The sequence below is a fragment of the Oncorhynchus mykiss genome, chromosome 25 (assembly GCF_057628025.1).
Source record: "Oncorhynchus mykiss isolate SJ-2025 chromosome 25, ASM5762802v1, whole genome shotgun sequence".
Classification (NCBI taxonomy): domain Eukaryota; kingdom Metazoa; phylum Chordata; class Actinopteri; order Salmoniformes; family Salmonidae; genus Oncorhynchus; species Oncorhynchus mykiss.
In genome coordinates this window covers 88,963,808-88,984,075 of record NC_143046.1, presented here as the reverse complement: position 1 = coordinate 88,984,075, position 20,268 = coordinate 88,963,808, and the positions used below count along the sequence as shown (strand labels likewise).

Sequence of the window (20,268 nt, the reverse complement as noted above, 5' to 3'; positions counted from 1 at the left end):
CCAGCCTGAGAAATGGTTCTGTGACTTTAGGGTTACCGGCTGTAGCTGAGAGAATAGTTCTGTGACTTTAGGGTTACCGGCTGTAGCTGAGAGAATAGTTCTGTGACTTTAGGGTTACCGGCTGTCTGAACAGCACAAACAGATCTGGCACCAGGCTAGTCTTTGATGACAAAGAGAACGCATCTTCACCTTACCCCAGATCAAAACAACACATACATACATACATACACATATATACACATATATATATATATATATATATATATATATATATATATATATATACATACACATATATACACATATATATATATATATATACATACACATATATACACATATACATATACATATATATATATATATATATATATATATATATATATATATATATATATATATATATATATATATATATATATATATATATATATATATATATATATATATATATATATATATATATATATATATATATATATATATATATATATATATATATATATATATATATATATATATATATATATATATATATATATATATATATATATGTAAAGCTCTATCATGACATCGTTCAGGCCTTGAGTTCTATGTCCCTGCAGGATGGTCGTGGATCTCATGCATCTCTGGAGAATAGGTCAACAGAACAATCATGACCCATAGGTGCAGTAGTGCCTGAAAAAAAACAAAAAAAACAAACTGGGCTTTAAAAGATCATTGTGACACACATTTATTTTGAAACAGCAAGAGGTTTGTACTGGTTTCATTGGTTTTATTCAGTTAAAAAAGGCACAGAGAATTTTAACTTATACCCTGCTCAAAAAAATAAAGGGAACACTTAAAACAATACAATGTAACTCCAAGTCAATCACACTTCTGTGAAATCAAACTGTCCACTTAGGAAGCAACACTGATTGACAATACATTTCACATGCTGTTGTGCAACTGGAATAGACAAGAGGTGGAAATTATAGGCAATTAGCAAGACACCCCCAATAAAGGACTGGTTCTGCAGGTGGTGACCACAGACCACTTCTCAGTTCCTATGCTTCCTGGCTGATGTTTTGGTCACTTTTGAATGCTGGCGGTGCTTTCACTCTAGTGGTAGCATGAGACGGAGTCTACAACCCACACAAGTGGCTCAGGTAGTGCAGCTCATCCAGGATGGCACATCAATGCGAGTTGTGGCAAGAAGGTTTGCTGTGTCTGTCAGCGGAGTGTCCAGAGCATGGAGGCGCTACCAGGAGACAGGCCAGTACATCAGGAAACGTGGAGGAGCCCGTAGGAGGGCAACAACCCAGCAGCAGGACCGCTACCTCCGCCTTTGTGCAAGGAGGAGCACTGCCAGAGCCCTGCAAAATGACCTCCAGCAGGCCACAAATGTGCATGTGTCTGCTCAAACGGTCAGAAACAGACTCCATGAGGGCCCGACGTCCACAGGTGGGGGTTGTGCTTACAGCCCAACACCGTGCAGGATGTTTGGCATTTGTCTGAGAACACCAAGATTGGCAAATTCGCCACTGGTGCCCTGTGCTCTTCACAGATGAAAGCAGGTTCACACTGAGCACATGTGACAGACGTGACAGAGTCTGGAGACGCCGTGGAGAACGTTCTGCTGCCTGCAACATCCTCCAGCATGACCGGTTTGGCGGTGGGTCAGTCATGGTGTGGGGTGGCATTTCTTTGGGGGGCCGCACAGCCCTCCATGTGCTCGCCAGAGGTAGCCTGACTGCCATTAGGTACCGAGATGAGATCCTCAGACCCCTTGTGAGACCATATGCTGGTGCGGTTGGCACTGGGTTCCTCCTAATGCAAGACAATGCTAGACATGTGGCTGGAGTGTGTCAGCAGTTCCTGCAAGAGGAAGGCATTGATGCTATGGACTGGCCCGCCCGTTCCCCAGACCTGAATCCAATTGAGCACATCTGGGACATCATGTCTCGCTCCATCCACCAACGCCACGTTGCACCACAGACTGTCCATGAGTTGGCGGATGCTTTAGTCCAGGTCTGGGAGGAGATCCCTCAGGAGACCATCCGCCACCTCATCAGGAGCATGCCCAGGCGTTGTAGGGAGGTCATACATGCACGTGGAGGCCACACACACTACTGAGCCTCATTTTGACTTGTTTTAAGGACATTACATCAAAGTTGGATCAGCCTGTAGTGTGGTTTTCCACTTTAATTTTGAGTGTGACTCCAAATCCAGACCTCCATGGGTTGATACATTTGATTTCCATAGATCATTTTTGTGTGATTTTGTTGTCAGCACATTCAACTATGTAAAGAAAAAAGTATTTAATAAGAATATTTCATTCATTCAGATCTAGGATGTGTTATTTAAGTGTTCCCTTTATGTTTTTGAGCAGTGTATTTTGGTTAGCGTTACATGTATAGTAATTATAGTAGTTGCAATTAAAAAAACTAAGTTTGCGATACAAAAAAAAAAATACACAAATAGCATTAGAGCCAAAGACCCTCACCATATACAGTATTACAAAAACCCGAGCCATGGGGTAGCGTCTCAGGAAGATTCCTAACCGGATGCTGGAAGGACAAGATGTTCGGATTATTGTCGAGGTGAGATAAATGTGTGACACTCGTGTGGTTGAATGGTAAACATTCGTGCCTATAAAATCTGAATTAAGCATCACAACGTACAGAACGAGAATTAAATTCCACTGCTCTTTTAACAACAACAACAAAACACACACAAACAGCTCATGTTATTGTGACTAGTTAACAATACCAAACAATTCCTCAAACTTAACCTGCAGGTGTAGTTGTATGGTAACATTCCTGAAACTAAAATAAGAGCCTTGAAGGTCTTGTGGTTGATTGGCCCCGCCCACCCCGTTTCCCATCCTGTCTGGCCCCGCCCACCCCCGTTTCCCGTCCTGTCTGGCCCCGCCCACCCCCGTTTCCCGTCCTGTCTGGCCCCGCCCACCCCCCGTTTCCCATCCTGTCTGGCCCTGCCCACCCCCCGTTTCCCGTCCTGTCTGGCCCAGCACCACCCCCCGTTTCCCATCCTGTCTGGCCCAGCACCACCCCCGTTTCCATCCTGTCTGGCCTGTCTACCCCCATTTCTGTACTGTCTGAATAAAAGCATAATATAAAATAAATATATATATATATATATATATATATATATATATATATATATATATATATATATATATATATATATATATATATATATATATATATATATATATATATATATATATATATATATATATATATATAAATATTTAAAAAAAAAATCACACTCCTTTTAAAACCCCCCCCCAAAAAAGTATGTTATGATAAGGCCAACCCTCTGGTATAATAGCTCACCTGAACCGGTCGATGGTGCTGGCTGCCTTGCGTACCTGTCCATACACTCCTGGACTGTCGTGGTCGTTGAACAGGATTGGTGCATTCCTCTGGCGTGTCCCTGTGTGAAGTTAACATAAAAGGCCTTTTTAGTCCTGCCATCCAAGAGGTTATGGTGAAAACATAAACAAATCGCACATCTTTTACTAGTAACATCTCAGCTTCCCCAAAATATGCTCAAATCTCCTTAAAAAAAAAAAAATGTACTCTGTGCCCTGCAAATACATTCTCTAGAACTGGATAAAAAACACCAGCCACAAACAATAAAATCAGTGGAATTGTGAGATTAAAAAGTCCTACTACCACTGGAGCAAATGAGTGCTATATTTAGAAACAAGGGAGAAGACTTCTCTATTTTAGGAACAAGGGAGAAGACGTCTCTGTTTTAGGAACAAGGGAGAAGACTTCTCTATTTTAGGAACAAGGGAGAAGACGTCTCTGTTTTAGGAACAAGGGAGAAGACTTCTCTATTTTAGGAACAAGGGAGAAGACTTCTCTATTTTAGGAACAAGGGAGAAGACTTCTCTATTTTAGGAACAAGGGAGATCTGTTCCTCCTAATCTTGCTGTCCCCCCCTAATCTTGCTGTCCCCCCCCCTAATCTTGCTGCCCCCCCCCCTAATCTTGCTGTCCCCCCCCCTAATCTTGCTGTCCCCCCCCTAATCTTGCCGTCCCCCCCTAATCTTGCTGTCCACCCCTAATCTTGCTGTCCCCCGAGAAGTGTCAATATAAAAAAAACCTGTGGTAAATCTATGAGTCCTTCCGATGTTCAACTGGATTCTGGTCATTTTGATTATGCTTTCTTGTTGTACGGTTGTATAGCTGCATTTCTCTTGTTGTGTAGCTGTAAAGGCCTATGCTACAGTTAACTTAAAGACAAAAACAAAAACAACTTTAGGGGTAATGAAACATAAGAGAGTAGAGAACTGAAAGTGAATCCGTTTTGTTTAGTTCTGCTGGTTGTCATGTTTAATGTAATCTTGTTTGTTCAATCTCTGAAAACAACGCTGTGAAGACTCAAATTGATATTGAAGTTGGTATTCAGAGCAGTGAGCAAACAAACAAACACTGCTATTTTTTTTTTTGTTTTAATCTACAGATTTCTTTAATGAAATATTTCTGTTATGATTTTATGCAGATGTCTCAAAAGCTTCTGCAGAAAAGAACTAGATAATGTTGTCGGTTGTCAAATTAAGTATTAAATGTCATAGCCATGTTTAGTCAATTATATAATAATTACACTGTATGTGCTTTCATATAGGATCTAGCTGTGAGGTGAGCTGTGATTTGTTCACCAGAACCAGCCTTTCCTCCCCGCTTCCTGTTTTGGTGAAAAGTGAGCCTGATTTTGGACCAGCCGCTGACCAACAGGCTTTTTCCAGACAGGAGTGTGAAGAAGCCTGGTCACATGTCGTCAACACATAAGTATTACTCCCGGGCCTTAGACAAATTTTCACATGACTGTTCACAAACTGAAGCAACAGAAGTGGGTTTGAAAAGTCACCCGGCTGAAAGCATTATTTAAATAGAATCGAAAAGGGATTATACAGGAATCTGAACATTGAAATGAAACAGGCTGATGTCTTGTTATTAAGTGAGTTTGAGGAAGAGAGAAGGATCTGAGTTTGTCTCTAAAGTACAAATGCACCACGATGTCAGATAAAAGGACATCCTAAAAGGCACAGATCTGAACAAATCAAGTTCCTAACCCACCAAAACACATGGAAATGATGTGAACAAAACAGGTTCCTAACCCACCAAAACACATGGACATGATGTGAACAATACAGGTTCCTAACCCACCAAAACACATGGAAATGATGTGAATACAGGTTCCTAACCCACCAAAACACATGGAAATGTGAAAAAAAAAAATCAGGTTCCTAACCCACCAAAACACATGGAAATGATGTGAACAAAACAGGTTCCTAACCCACCAAAACACATAGAAATGATGTGAACAAAACAGGTTCCTAACCCACCAAAACACATGGAAATTATGTGAAAAAAAATAAAAAATTAGGTTCCTAACCCACACAAGGTTAGAAAATCCAAAAGGAGATGAAAAGGAAGATGGAAACAGAAATCATTTCTGCGTGGTAAAGCTTTCGGTAAAAAAAAATTCCTGCTGAAAAAGACCCATTGATAACTCACTGGGTTAAAGACCATACATCCTGTGATGGATAAAGGAACGGCTTCACCTGCAGAGAAAACTGAAGAGACACACCAGCCAGGTCACACAAGAGAAAAGCCCTACCACTGCACTGAATGTGGGTGGGGGGGAGTATGTTCTCACACTCTGCAGATCTTATAAAGCACCAGTGTGGATCCACACAGGAGAAAGATCCTTCCCCTTGTACAGCGTGTGTAAAAAATAAAAGAGTTTGTCGTACACACACACTCTCTCTCAGTAGGCACAAGTTAATCCACACAGGAGGGAAAACCCCCCACTGTTGCCAACAATGTGGTACACATCTTTCGTCGAAAAGATGAGCTTGATAATAAACACATGATGATCCACACTGGGTTAAAGACCATACACCTGTGATGAGTGTGGGAAGAGTTTTCACTAGGCATGGCACACATGAGAACGTCCTTATCTCTGCACTGAATGTGGGAAGACGTTTGACGAACACCAGTGATCTTACAAGCTACCAGGTGATCCACACAGAAGAAATAGCCTTCTCTTCTACAGAGCGTAGAAAGAGTTTCCTTCACGCACAGTAAGCGCAAGAGAGTTCCCACAGGAGAGACCCTACCTCTGCTCTCAGTGTGGGAAATGCTTTACATATACCAAAAAATTTGAGTGGTCATCTGAAGACAATTTTTTAAATTTATTTATCTAAAAATAAAAAAATGAAGTAAAAGAGCTTGAGCTGAGTGCTTCTTCATCAAATACCAACAACAAAAAAAAAATGCTTCCCAAATCTCAAATCAATGTATATATATTTACTTGCAACGACGATCTATCAAATAAAGTTAGCTGATCGTCAAGAAAAAGACCACTTTAACCAACTGGTCCAGGGGTTGGAACACATCTTGGCTTGAGGGCAACACCCGGATTTCAAAACTCAGCACAGGGCAGCACAGATTCATTTTCAGACCGATTTGTTCATCAAAAACAATTTGCAAGCCAGCAAAAGGGCAGTTATTTTAAAAAAATATACTAAAGTCCATTATAATTTCTACATAATTTATCTAGTAGCCTGGAGTTTGTTTTTTTCCCCAAAATAATAATTCCCCACCCTGAACTAGCCCTTAGCCTGGACCCAGACCAATACCTAAAGGAGACACATTAACACATTAACAAATCTGGGACAACCAGGCTACCTAATCCTATCCGTCCACATGGCAACCAGGCTACCTAATCCTATCCGTCCACATGGCAACCAGGCTACCTAATCCTATCCGTCCACATGGCAACCAGGCTACCTAATCATATCCGTCCACATGACAACCAGGCTACCTAATCCTATCCATCCACATGGCAACCAGGCTACCTAATCATATCCGTCCACATGGCTACCAGGCTACCTAATCCTATCCGTCCACATGGCAACCAGGCTACCTAATCCTATCCGTCCACATGACAACCAGGCTACCTAATCCTATCCGTCCACATGACAACCAGGCTACCTAATCCTATCCGTCCACATGACAACCAGGCTACCTAATCCTATCCGTCCACATGACAACCAGGCTACCTAATCATATCCGTCCACATGACAACCAGGCTACCTAATCATATCCTCCCACATGACAACCAGGCTACCTAATCATATCCGTCCACATGACAACCAGGCTACCTAATCATATCCGCCCACATGACAACCAGACTACCTAATCATATCCGTCCACATGACAACCAGGCTACCTAATCATATCCGTCCACATGACAACCAGGCTACCTAATCATATCCGTCCACATGACAACCAGGCTACCTAATCATATTCGTCCACATGATATCAGTCTCACCTGAGCTGGTCAAAAATAGTGTACTAAATGTATATAGGGTGCTATTTTTAAAAAAAACAGCCCCAGCCTCACCTGGGCTCTCCATGCTGCTCATGTTAATGGCCGGCCCCCCGGTCTGCCCTCCTCCCTGGACGCTCTTCAGCTGGGTCTCCAGCCTCTCTAGCTGGAAGACCAGTGAGCTCTTCTCTGTTCCCAGGGACTCCAACATGGTCTGTTTCTGGATCAGAGTCTCCGTCAGCTGGTGTAACCTGCTCTCTAGCTCCACCTGGCTACTGCTGCTCAGAGCCTTATTGGTCAGCTAGGGAGGGGGGCGGGGACAGGGAAATGTTACATTACTTGTGCTACTTCTAAAAATCAAATAAGAGTATTGGTCACTTACAGCTAAGCAGATGTTATATATCGTGCAGTGAAATGTTTATAGTCCTAAAATTATTCTCCTAAAAAATTGGCCTTTTTTTGACATTCTACTGCATTGTTAGGAGCTTGGACTATAAGCATTTCACTGCACGATATATATATATATATATTTTATTATGTGAACTTTATTGACATTCACTACCGTTCAAAAGTTTGGGATCATTTAGAAACGTCCTTGTTTTTTTAAAGAAAACCACTTTTTTTTTTTTGTCCATTAAAATAACATCAAATTGGTCAGAAATACTGTGTAGACATTGTTAATGTTGTACATGACTATTGTAGCTGGAAACGGATAGATTTTTTAACCAGAATACAAAAAGAGGAGTGGGAGGCCCCGGTGCACAACTGAGCAAGAGGACAAGTACATTAGAGTGTTTAGTTTGAGAAACAGACGCCTCACAAGTCCTCAACTGGCAGCTTCATTAAATAGTACCCGCAAAACACCAGTCTCAACGTCATCAGTGAAGAGGAGACTCTGGGATGCTGGCCTTCTAGGCAGAGTTCCTCTGTCCAGTCTCAACGTCAACAGTGAAGAGGCGACTCCGGGATGTTGGCCTTCTAGGCAGAGTTCCTCTGTCCAGTCTCAATGTCAACAGTGAAGAGGCGACTCCGGGATGCTGGCCTTCTAGGCAGAGTTCCTCTGTCCAGTCTCAACGTCAACAGTGAAGAGGCGACTCCGGGATGTTGGCCTTCTAGGCAGAGTTCCTCTGTCCAGTCTCAACGTCAACAGTGAAGAGGCGACTCCGGGATGCTGGCCTTCTAGGCAGAGTTCCTCTGTCCAGTCTCAACGTCAACAGTGAAGAGGCGACTCCGGGATGCTGGCCTTCTAGGCAGAGTTCCTCTGTCCAGTCTCAACGTCAACAGTGAAGAGGAGACTCCAGGATGCTGGCCTTCTAGGCAGAGTTCCTCTGTCCAGTGTCTGTGTTCTTTTGCCCATCTTAATCTTTTATTTTTATTGGCCAGTCTGAGATATGGCTTTTTCTTTGCAACTCTGCCTAGAAGGCCAGCATCCCGGAGTCGCCTCTTCACTGTTGACGTTGAGACTGGTGCTTTCCGGGGTACAATTTAATGAAGCAGCCAGTTGAGGACTTGTAAAAACAATTGTTGGAAAAATGACTTGTGTCATGCACAAAGTAGATGTCCTAACAGACTTGCCAAAACTACAGTTCGTTAACAAGAAATGTGTGGAGCGGTTTGAAAAACGCATGTTAACGACTCCGACCTAAGTGATTGTAAACTTCAACTGTCTATTTTACCTGGTTTCTGAGTTTCTGGATCTCATCTTCCCGATCCTTGATGCGACTCTGCAGTGTGGTCTTGGCACGGTGGTTTTCCTCCTCGACATACTGTAGCTCCTACATCACACAAAGAAGTTCCCACTTAGCCCAGATATAGAGAAAGAAACAGGCAGGGACTACCTGGACATGTGGTCCAATAAGAAACGCACGTTTTACATTGCAAAACGTTTCATAATGTGTTTTTTTTTCTCCGTTGCACACCTCAAATGAATAGGAACCCAAGGTCCAAGTTTTATTAGTAGGATTGCTTTGGTTATGCTTGGGTAGACATCGTCCAATGAAATGCTTACTTGCAGGATCCTTCGACTATGCAACAATAAGAAAAAATAAGAATACAAAAAATAAGAATTGAATACACATTTTAGCATCAGTATAACACAGGAAGGCATAATTTATAATATTTACAGGTGTATTGGGGAAGGGGGGGGGGGGGCAGTGTATAAACTGAGCAGTATAATAAGAGTCTGGTAGCAACAGTTGTGATGTGGTGTAGCATGAACGTACACCACATGGCCAAACGTATGTGGACACCTGCTCGTCGAACATCTCATGCCAAAATCGGCGGCATTAATATGGAGTCGGCCCCCCCTTTTGCTGATGTAACAGCCTCCACTCTTCTGGGAAGGCGTTCCACTAGATGATGGAACATTGCTGCTATAACAGCCTCCACTCTTCTGGGAAGGCTTTCCACTAGATGATGGAACATTGCTGCTATAACAGCCTCCACTCTTCTGGGAAGGCTTTCCACTAGATGATGGAACATTGCTGCTATAACAGCCTCCACTCTTCTGGGAAGGCTTTCCACTAGATGATGGAACATTGCTGCTATAACAGCCTCCACTCTTCTGGGCTTTCCACTAGATGATGGAACATTGCTGATATAACAGCCTCCACTCTTCTGGGAAGGCGTTCCACTAGATGTTGGAACATTGCTGATATAACAGCCTCCACTCTTCTGGGAAGGCGTTCCACTAGATGTTGGAACATTTCTGCGGGGAATTGCTTCCATTTCAGCCACAAGAGCATTAGTGAGGTCGGGCACTGATGTTGGGCGATTAGGCGCGGCTCGCAGTCGGCGTTCCAATTCATCCCAAAGGTGTTCGATGGAGTCAAGGTCAGGGCTCTGTGCAGGCTAGTCAAGTTCTTCCACACCGATCTCGACAAAGCATTTTTGAATGGGACATTGCTTTGTGCAATTGTCATGCTGAAACAGGAAAGGGCTGTTGCCACAAAGCTGGAAGCACATAATCGTCTAGAATGTCATTGTATGCTGTAGCATTAAGGTTGCCCTTCAGTGGAACTAAGGGGCCTAGCCCGAACCGTGAAAAACAGCCCCAGACCATTATTCCTTCTCCACCAAACTTTACAGTTGGCACTATCTATTTCGGGCAGGTAGCGTTCTCCTGGCATCCGCCAAACCCAGATTCGGCAGTCAAACTGCCAGATGTTGAAGAGTGATTCATCACTCCAGAAAATGTGTTTCCACTGCTCCGGAGTCCAATAGCGGCGAGCTTTACACAACTGCCAATGAGATTGCTGGGCTCGATTTTATACACCCATCAGCAACGGGGTGTGGCTGAAAAAAGGGGTGTGTCCACATACTGTGTGTATGTCTGTGTATATGTGAGTGAGTGCATGTGTGCGGAGAATCAGAGCAGGTGATCAGTCCAGTTCAAGTGTTCAGCAGTCTGATGGCTTGTAAATAGAAACTGTCTCTGAGCCTGTTGGTATCAGATCTCATGCTCTGATACAGTCTTCCCAACGCTAAGGGAGAGAACAGATCGTGGCTGCGGTGTGTGGGGTCCTTGATGATGTTTCCTCAGACACCATTTTGAGTTGAAGTCCTGGATGGGTGGGAGCACTGTCCCAGGGATGTACCGAGCCATCTTCACCACCCGCTGGAGGGCCACGGTCCCAGGGATGTACCGAGCCATCTTCACCACCCACTGGAGGGCCACAGTCCCAGTGATGTACTGGTCCATCTTCACCACCCGCTGGAAGACCACGGTCCCAGGGATGTACCGAGCCATCTTCACCATCCGCTGGAGGGCCACAGTCCCAGGGATGTACTGGGTCGTCTTCACCACCCACTGGAAGACCACGGTCCCAGGGATGTACCGAGCCATCTTCCCCACCCGCTGGAGGGCCACGGTCCCAGGGATGTACTGGGCCGTCTTCACCACCCGCTGGAGGGCCTTGCGGTCGTGTATGGAATAATTCCCTTACCAGGCTGTGATGCAACTGGTCAGGACGCACTCGATGGTGCAGCGGTAGTATTTGGTGAGGATCTGGGGTGGCATCCCAAATTTATTCAGCCGCCTTAGGAAGTAGAGACGCTGTTGCGCCCTCTTGACAAGAGTGGTGGTGTTGTTGGTCGATGTCAAGTCCTCTGTGATGTGGACGCAGAGGAACTTGAAACTCGTGATCCCATTGATGTGAATCGGGGAATGTTTCCTCTGCTTGCTGAAGTCAACAATCAACTTGTTTATTTTGCTGACACTGATGGAGAGGTTGTTGTCATGACAACACAATGCCAGTTCACTGACCTCTTCCCTAAAGGCTGTCTCATTGTTGTTGGTTATCAGGACTACAACCGTGATGTGTCGTCAGCAGACTTGACGATGGAGTTGGTGTCGTGCAAAGTCACACAGTTGTGGGTGAACAGGGAGTACAGCAGAGGACTGAGGACACACCCCTGGGGGACCCCTGTGTTAAGAGTCAGTGTGGAGGAGGTGTTGTTGACAAACCTCACAGCCTGTGGTCTGCCCGTCAGTGAGACCAGAATCCATTTGCAGTGGGTGGTGTCCAGACCCTGGGCTCAGTGTTGAGCTTGGATGGAACAATAGTGGTGAACGCCGAACTGTAGTCAATGAACAGCATTCTTTGAATGAAAAAAAAACCCAAAACTTTTACCCCAGTTTCACGGTATCTAATTGGTAGTTACAATCTTGTCTCATCGCGGCAACGAAAAGCGTCAGTCCTAGCTTGCTATTATGAAATTCAATTTTTCAACAACGCCAATAATGTTTGACTTTTGCTTTCAAAAGCAGCTCAAACATAAAAACACACAACAATGACCTTCAGAGCCATTGAATTATAGTGTACATTACAGAGAAATAACGCATGCTCTAGAATGCCCTCTCCAAGCCAATCAGAAAGGAGTATTCAACAACGCCCGTGGTATAATAAGATATATTCTGCTACCTGTTTGTAGCGCTCCACCTCGGCCTCCACTTCCTGCTTGGCTCTGGTCTGTCGGGCCTGTTGCTCCTGGTTCTCCAGCTGCTGCTCTCGCCACGTCTCTGCCTCAGTCAGGGCCGCTACCTCCAAGTCCTGGGAGAAGAAAGGTCACAACATCTCACTCTTACAGCCAGGTCATCCAGCTACCAAGGTTGTCTTGAAGTAAGCATGTCCTGTGTGGCTCAGTTGGTGCCATGCAACGGCAAGGTGAGGAGTTCAAGTTCCGCAGGGATACTGCAGGAATCACATCAACATACTAAAAAATTGTATGCACTCACATTGTACTGTAAGTTGCTTTGTATGTGTGCTAAGGGGTGTCTGCCGAGAGAGGGTCGGCCCGAGAGAGGGATATATATCATTGAAACCATCTCCAGTCCCTTCTCACCTGTATCTCAGCACGGAGCGTCTGCATCTGTCCCTGTAGTTTCTGGATCTCGTCTCTCTGCAGCTCCTTCTCATGTCTAAGCTCCTCCAGCTCCAAAACTCCGGCTCCTCCTCCTTCCAGACCATCCAAGCCTGACCCCTCCTTCAGGCTGCTGATCAGCTTCTCTTTGGACTGGAGAGGACACACACACAAACACCACACACACAAACAAAAGCATTAGAAAGGAAATAGTGAGTTGTGTCCTAAATCTCCCATGTGTGACAGATAATAATAATAATAATAATAATAATAATAATAATTATTATTATTATTATTATTATTATTATTATGTTTTTAAAGATCTCTATCTCTTACCTGTAGTATGCGGGAGGCTTTGTGTTTATAGTCCTGTAACTCCTGCTTGGCAGTCTCGGCTGCGTTCCGGGCACTCCTCATCTGCTGTTGGAGGTCCTCGACCCGGTGCTTGTCATCCGACGCCCGTCTCTCTGCGCCCGTCACAGCCTCCGCTAGCGTCTGCCTCTCCGCCTCCACCTTGGATAGCCGCACCGCAAACTCACTCTGTGGGAACCACGGAGACGACACGTTATGTAGTCTATGATTGACTTTACAGTGCATTTCGGGAAAGTATTCAGAACCCCTAGACTTTTTACACATTTCATTACAGCCTTATTCTAAAATGTATTAAATAAAACTAAATCAAATCAACCACACAATACCCCATAATGACATCACAATACCCCATAATGACATCACAATACCCCATAATGACATCACAATACCCCATAATGACATCACAATACCCCATAATGACATCACAATACCCCATAGTGACATCACAATACCCCATAGTGACATCACAATACCCCATAGTGACATCACAATACCCCATAATGACATCACAATACCCCATAATGACATCACAATACCCCATAATGACATCACAATACCCCATAATGACATCACAATACCCCACAATGACAAAGCAAAACATGTTGTTTTTTTTTGAATATTTATAAAAAATGTAAAAAAACAGAAATACATTATTTACATAAGTATTCAGACACTTTGTTATGAGACTCGAAATTGCGCTCGGGTGCATCCTGTTTCCATTGACCATCTCTAAGATGTTTCTACAACTTGATTGGACATGATTTGGAAAGGCACACACCTGTCTATATAAATGGTCCCACAGTTGACAGTGCATGTCAGAGCCAAAACCAAGCCATGAGGTGGAAGGAATTGTCCATAGAGCTCCGAGACATGATTGTGTCGAGGCGGGGCCTCCCGAGTGGTGCAGTGGTCTAAAGCACTGCATCGCAGTTGCTAGCTGTTCCATTAGAGATCTTGGTTAGAGTCTAGGCTCTGTTGCAGCCGGGAGACCTATGGGGCGGTGCACAATTGGCCCAGCGTCGTCCTGCTTAGAGGGGAGGGTTTGGCCGGCATGGATGTCCCTGTCCCATCGTACTCTAGCGACTCCTGTGGAGGGCCGGGTGCATGTACGCTGACACGGTCGCCAGGTGTACCGGTGTTTCCTCCGACACGTTGGTTGCGGCTGGCTTCCGGGTTAAGCGGCGATGGGTCATGAAGCAGTGCAGCTTGGTTGGGTCGTGTTTCGGAGGACGTACGGCTCTCGACCTTCGCCTCTCCTGAGTCCGCACGGGAGTTTTAGCGATGAGACAAGACTAACTACCAATTAGATACCGCGAAACTGGGGCTTGAAAAAAATGGGTAAAAAGTCCAAATAAATGTAAATATATATTTTTTAAATGAAATAAAGGATTGTGTGGAGGCACAGATCTGGGGAAGGGTACCAAAACATTTCTGCAGTATTGAAGATCCCCAAGAATACAGTGGCCTCCATCATTCTGAAATGGAAGAAGTTTGGAACCACCAAGACTCTTCATAGAGCTGGCTGCCCGGCCAAACTGAGCAATCGGGGGAGAAAGGCCTTGGTCAGGGAGGTGACCAAGAACCCGATGGTCACTCTGACAGAGCTCCAGAGTTCCTCTGTGGAGATGGGAGAACCTTCCAGAAGGACAACCATCTCTGCAGCACTCCACTAATCAGGCCTTTATGGTAGAGTGGCCAGATGGTAGCCACTCCTCAGTAAAAGGCACATGACAGCCCGCTTGGATGAAACCAAGATTGAACTATTTGGCCTGAATGCCAAGTGTCACGTATGGAGGAAACCTGGCACCATCCCTACGTGAAGCATGGTGGGGGGATCATCATGCTGCGGGGATGTTTTTCAGCAGCAGGGACTGGGAGACTAGTCAGGATCGAGAGAAAGATGAACAGAGCAAAGTACAGAGAGATCCTTGATGAAAACCTGCTCCAGAGCACTCAGGACCTCAGACTGGGGGGAATGTTCACCTTCCAACAGGGAAACGACCCTAAGCACACAGCCAAGACTTTGGGACAAGTCTCAGAATGTCCTAGAGTCGCCCAGCCAGAGACCGGACCTGAACCCGATTGAACATCTCTACAGAGACCTGAAAATAGCTGTGCAGCGACACTCGCCATCCAATCTGACAGAGCTTGAGAGAATCTGCAGAGAAGAATGGGAGAAACTCCCCAAATACAGGTGTACCAAACCTGTATTTCTTTAGAGTTTTTTAAAACTTTTACTTAACTAGACAAGTCAGTTAAGAACAAATTCTTATTTACAATGACAGCTTTATGGGGAACAGTGGGTTAAACTGCCTTGTTCAGGGGAACAGTGGGGTTAAACTGCCTTGTTCAGGGGAACAGTGGGGTTAAACTGCCTTGTTCAGGGGCAGAACGACAGATTTTTATCTGGTCAGTTTAGGGATTCAATCTAGCAACCTTTCGGTTACTGGCTCTAACCACTAGGCTACCTGCCGCCATGGGTACGTAGCGTCATGCCCAAGAAGACTGGAGGCTATAATCTCTGCCAAAGGTGCTTCTTCAAAGTACAGAGTAAAAGGGTCTGAATACTTATGTAAATGTGATAGTATGGGGTATTGTGTGTAGATTGATTAGGAATAAGATTTTTGAAAAAGTCAAGGGGTCTGTACTTTCTGAATGTACATGAAGAACGTGCCCTGTTTCCACTAGTTACACCATCCTTCATTTTGCTTTGACAGATTAAAGATTCATTTAAAAAAAAATATATATATATATATATATATATATATATATATATATATATATATATATATATATATATATATATATATATATATATATATATATATATATATATATATATATATATATATATATATATATATATATATATATATATATATATATATCAATGTGTACTTGAGAGTTGGGACCGTGTGTGTGTGTATATATTTTTCTACCTGCATCTGTCTATAGCCATCCTGTTCCCTGCGTAGAGCCATGTCTGCCTCCCTCAGTCTCTCCTGCATGGTCGTCATGGCCTGGGACTGCATACTGCTTCCTTCTGTGTGGTCCTGGAGGATCCTGGACATGACGGGGGGGGGGTACACAGTTAGTCGTCGTCTCCCTAGTACTACACAAAACCAACTTCAGAACAGAACAGAGCTTCGTTTCCTCCACTGTCCCGGTTCCCTTGGTTACTGGGCTCGGACCAGCGGTTCTCCATAAAGACACGTGACCGGACCTCCTTGACAACGTACCAACCAACCAGTCGTCCTACAGAAAAGGATCCGATTCAATAACTTCATTGGCGACATTTTCAAGCTAGCTGTGGAGTGGAGCTTACGGCACGTTCTCACCTCCGTTACACATAGACTAGCTATTCAGAGAGCACCTCACACAGAGCCTCCGGAGAAACACCATGTTTACCCATGTGAGCACTGTTACATACGGATTATTAGACTAGCTATTCAGAGAGCACCTCACACAGAGCCTCCGGAGAAACACCATGTTTACCCATGTGAGCACTGTTACATACGGATTATTAGACTAGCTATTCAGAGAGCACCTCACACAGAGCCTCCGGAGAAACACCATGTTAACAGTGCTCACGTGGGTTAGATATGGATTATTCTCTAATATGTAAATTTTGAAGCAGTAGGACAGCCTCATTGACTGGATATATTCATTCACAAAGATTTGGTTAATTAAACATACCTTCTGACAAATGTAGTTGTCTTTTACTAATAATGAATGAAGCAGACAGATTTAGTACTTCCAGGCCTATCCATCTAACAAAGATTGTAAACATACCGGGACCTCTCAGTCTGTGCCTCCTCCAGAGCAGAGCTCCGTGACTTCAGTAACTGATCTGCCTCATCTAGCCTGACCTTCAGCACGGCCAACTGCCCGTCCTTAGCACCGAGGGCCTCTGTGAGGTCATCAACCTGCGACCGCAGCTCCCTGACCGTGCGGTCTGTGCGAGACTGGTCCGAATTCCACTTCTCTGTGCGTAACCGTGCCTGGTTCAATTCTGTAGGAAAGAGATTATGACCATAGTTACGCCCACGACAGACATAAACCAAACCACATTATTTAGGTGTCTGCTACACATACACGAGCAAAACCTGGTCCCAGATCTGTCAGTGCTGTGTTGGCAAGACAACATCCATCGGCATGACAACGACCATAGGAGTTGGCAAGACAGCATAAACAGATTTGGGACCGGACATGAGTCTTCTTCCTCAGTCTTCTCTCTCTCAGCTCTCTCACCCTCCTGAGTGTCTTTGGCTCTCTGGATGATGGATGCCAGTTCCTGGTTGAGGGAGGTGACCTCTGACCTCAGTAGCTGGTTCTCCAAACGCAGACTGGACATCATCTGACTCTGCTGCTCCTCTATAGGCGGCGGGGCCAGGGCTGGGGGAGGGGCCTCGTATGTGGCCGGAGATTCTGATAAGTAGGTGATAGACTGGGGAACAGCCAACCCAGAGTCAGAACCATCAGGTGTGTCTGGAAAAAAGAGAAAGAGAGAACACATAAAGGAGGGAACGTTGAGCTGATGATTTAAATTAGCAATTGTAACTAGAACACTGTTGATTATTTCATAAACGTATATGATGTCGACCAAACATAAAATAACAAAAAGACAGTGCCTTGACATTAACATTACCAGTTTAAGTGTCAGTACCTTGACTTTCTTTGGCAGAGCCATCCTCCGAACCCCCTGTTTTGGCACTGTGAGTACTGGTGGACAGAGAGCTGTAGCTGGAGGTTCGCGACATGCCCCGTAGGGAGGGGGGCGTGGAGGGGGCTGAGGGGACCATGATGGGGGCAGCAGCCGAGACAGGAGGTGCTGGCTGTGGGGAGCCTGATCCTTCAGGAGATACTCTGAGAGGATCTCTTGGTCTGACCTCCCGCCTCTCGTTGGCCGCCGGAGGGTCTGAGCTGTTAAGGAAGTCAAACAACAGGTCATCATCTACATCTTGCTCACTCTGACTCTTCTTACTGGGCCTCACAAAGCTGGAGGAGGGTTTGATGGAGCTGGAGGAGGAGGCAGTGCTGGAAGACCCCAGGGGAAGGGTGCTGGTAGTGGAGACTGTGGCTGAGCTAGTCAACAGGGAACCTTTGGATTTTTTGATGTTGCCAGCAGCTGCAGTAATGAAACCAGATCCTGGTGCGTTGTGGGAGGTGGAGTTTCCATAGGGGTGTTGCTGTGTCTCTGATGTGTTGGTGCTGTAGCCGGTGCTACTGTACGGAGAGGTTTCGGTGGAGTCAGGAGCATCGTAGGCTGAGGAGAAGGAGGAGGTGCGGCCTTGGGGTTTGGTCAGGCTGGCAGCTCCTGCATCCACTTTATTCAGGAAGTCTTCAGCTTTCCCTGCCAGGTCAGCCAACCAAGACATTCTGCATCCTAGAAACACAAATGAATCAGTTTGTCAGATTCAGAAATTAAATAACAATAGCTTTTGTGACAAAATCTCATGTGTATGTCAAAAGACATTCCCCTAAAACCAAAAGATAATGCAAAATGTTATGATGACATTGCTTCTACCGTCCAACAGATAGCAAGATTGTTGATGTTATGGCTAACATCTTTGAAGGCTAGCTAGAAATCCGGGTGATCACTAAGTTAACCCTCAAAATAGTATAAAATGGTCTGTGTGGGTAGGTTTAACAACATACTGAGATATCAACTTTCAGCTTTCGGCATAAATCAGGGGTGGATTACACAGAGTCCGACAACCAAACTATTTTAACATATTAGCATCCATTATCTCTAACTAGCTAGTCGACTTACCGTATAACAACAGCGACGTCCAAAACTAAAAATAAATAAATATCCCAGACAATTTATAGACCGGGATGAATAATCAACAGATAGACTATAGTGTCACATTTACACATTATCTGGTAAATCTTTGTTAGGTAAATATTAGCGTTTGGATCTGTCTCATACGTGGACCAGGAACTAACGCAAGGACCCCCAAAAACAGAACGCCTATCTCGATGCCTGATTAAAATACAAGCCAGCTGTCAGGATTTTGACACAGATAGAACAGTAAACCAGGTGTTTCACCGAATGTATAAATCTGAAATATCCGGTTGACATTTCCACTCAACACCAAGGTGATGAGAGGAATCCAAGTAGGGGGAGATGGAATTTGGCCGATATTCAGCAAATTTTCTCATCATGAAACATTTGATCTCAATACCGTTTTGTGTTCCCAAAACTAAAATATGTTACGAATAGAGAGGGCTAAGTTGGAAGACTTGACAATTTTCCAAAGTTTAAAATGTGTTTGTTGTTTAGATGGAGTACAAGGGCGAATAGGGTTATTGCACACGAGCACTTCAGTGTGGGCGTTCCCTAACTGAAATATGCAAATAATGATAGAACCCACCAATAGGATCTCGGTAAATCGTACTTGGGTCTGCCCACTGTGATTCATTTGCTCCCATTGGGAACGACAGGCCATGGTCTATCTTGGCTTAGTTATAACAAATAATTGGTTTTGAACATATTTCTGGAGAGAAATTGTTGACCACTGTGATATTAGGGCTCCCAAGTGGCGCAGCTCCTCAGTGCAAGCTACAGTCCCTGGTTCAAAACCAGGCTGTATCACATCTGGCTGTGGTTGGGCGTCCCATAGGGCATTGCACAATTGGCCCAGCGTTGTCCAGGTTTTGCCGGGGTAGGCCGTCATTGTAAATAAGAATTTGTTCTTAACTGACTTGCCTAGTTAAATAAAATAAAAATTAAAGCAGGTAAGCTACTGGAGCCTCACTCTACCTGTGATTTCAGAGAAATGTTTGATAAGGTGCGAAAATGAAAAAATATTTCTTCCTCAGTATGCAGTTACATTATGAAAGACTGTGCGCTTCAAACTGTTTTCTTTAAATGATTTGTAAAGTCATCTTCTCCATCTGTGGGTTTCCATTAGATAGCACAGGCAAAGTCAAAATGGCTATATCGTAAAAACGTAGGAAAATAAAAATGAGCTTTTTGTTCCTAATTTAAGATTGTATAACTTAGGCAGGGTTTATGACTTTGTGACTGTGGTAACTAGTGATGTCCCTATCTATTACGTGAGTACCTGTTTTAGTTTCCAGAATACATGTGATATTGTCAGGTGTTGTCTATTCGTGCATCCAAATTCAGGATGGGTCTGAAGTGTGGATGGCTTGACTGCAGTAATTTGAGAGACCCTAC

At 44.4% G+C, this 20,268-nt stretch overlaps 1 protein-coding gene across 1 annotated transcript; it reads right to left on the bottom strand.

The window, feature by feature from the left end:
- Positions 1–506: 506 nt before the first annotated feature.
- On the bottom strand, positions 507–19,375 carry golga5 (golgin A5). Its single transcript, XM_090221386.1, has 13 exons — positions 18,856–19,375; positions 17,749–18,468; positions 17,334–17,570; positions 16,875–17,094; positions 16,022–16,145; positions 13,047–13,250; positions 12,693–12,863; positions 12,272–12,400; positions 9,026–9,124; positions 7,425–7,650; positions 3,339–3,438; positions 2,486–2,549; positions 507–678 (listed from the first exon to the last, which is right to left on the bottom strand). Exons 2-13 carry the CDS (start codon positions 18,458–18,460, stop codon positions 592–594), a joined length of 2,373 nt encoding a protein of 790 aa, XP_090077512.1. The 5' UTR covers positions 18,461–18,468; positions 18,856–19,375; the 3' UTR covers positions 507–591.
- Positions 19,376–20,268: the final 893 nt, after the last annotated feature.

Coding starts and splice junctions, on each gene's coding strand:
- golga5 (XM_090221386.1), bottom strand. CDS start 18,460: ATGTCTTGGTTGGCTGACCTGGCAGGGAAAGCTGAAGACTTCCTGAAT. Junction 17,095..17,333: donor AGCCAAAGACACTCAGGAGG/GTGAGAGAGCTG, acceptor TCTTTCCTACAG/AATTGAACCAGGCACGGTTA. Junction 7,651..9,025: donor TCCAGAAACTCAGAAACCAG/GTAAAATAGACA, acceptor CCCCCTCCCTAG/CTGACCAATAAGGCTCTGAG.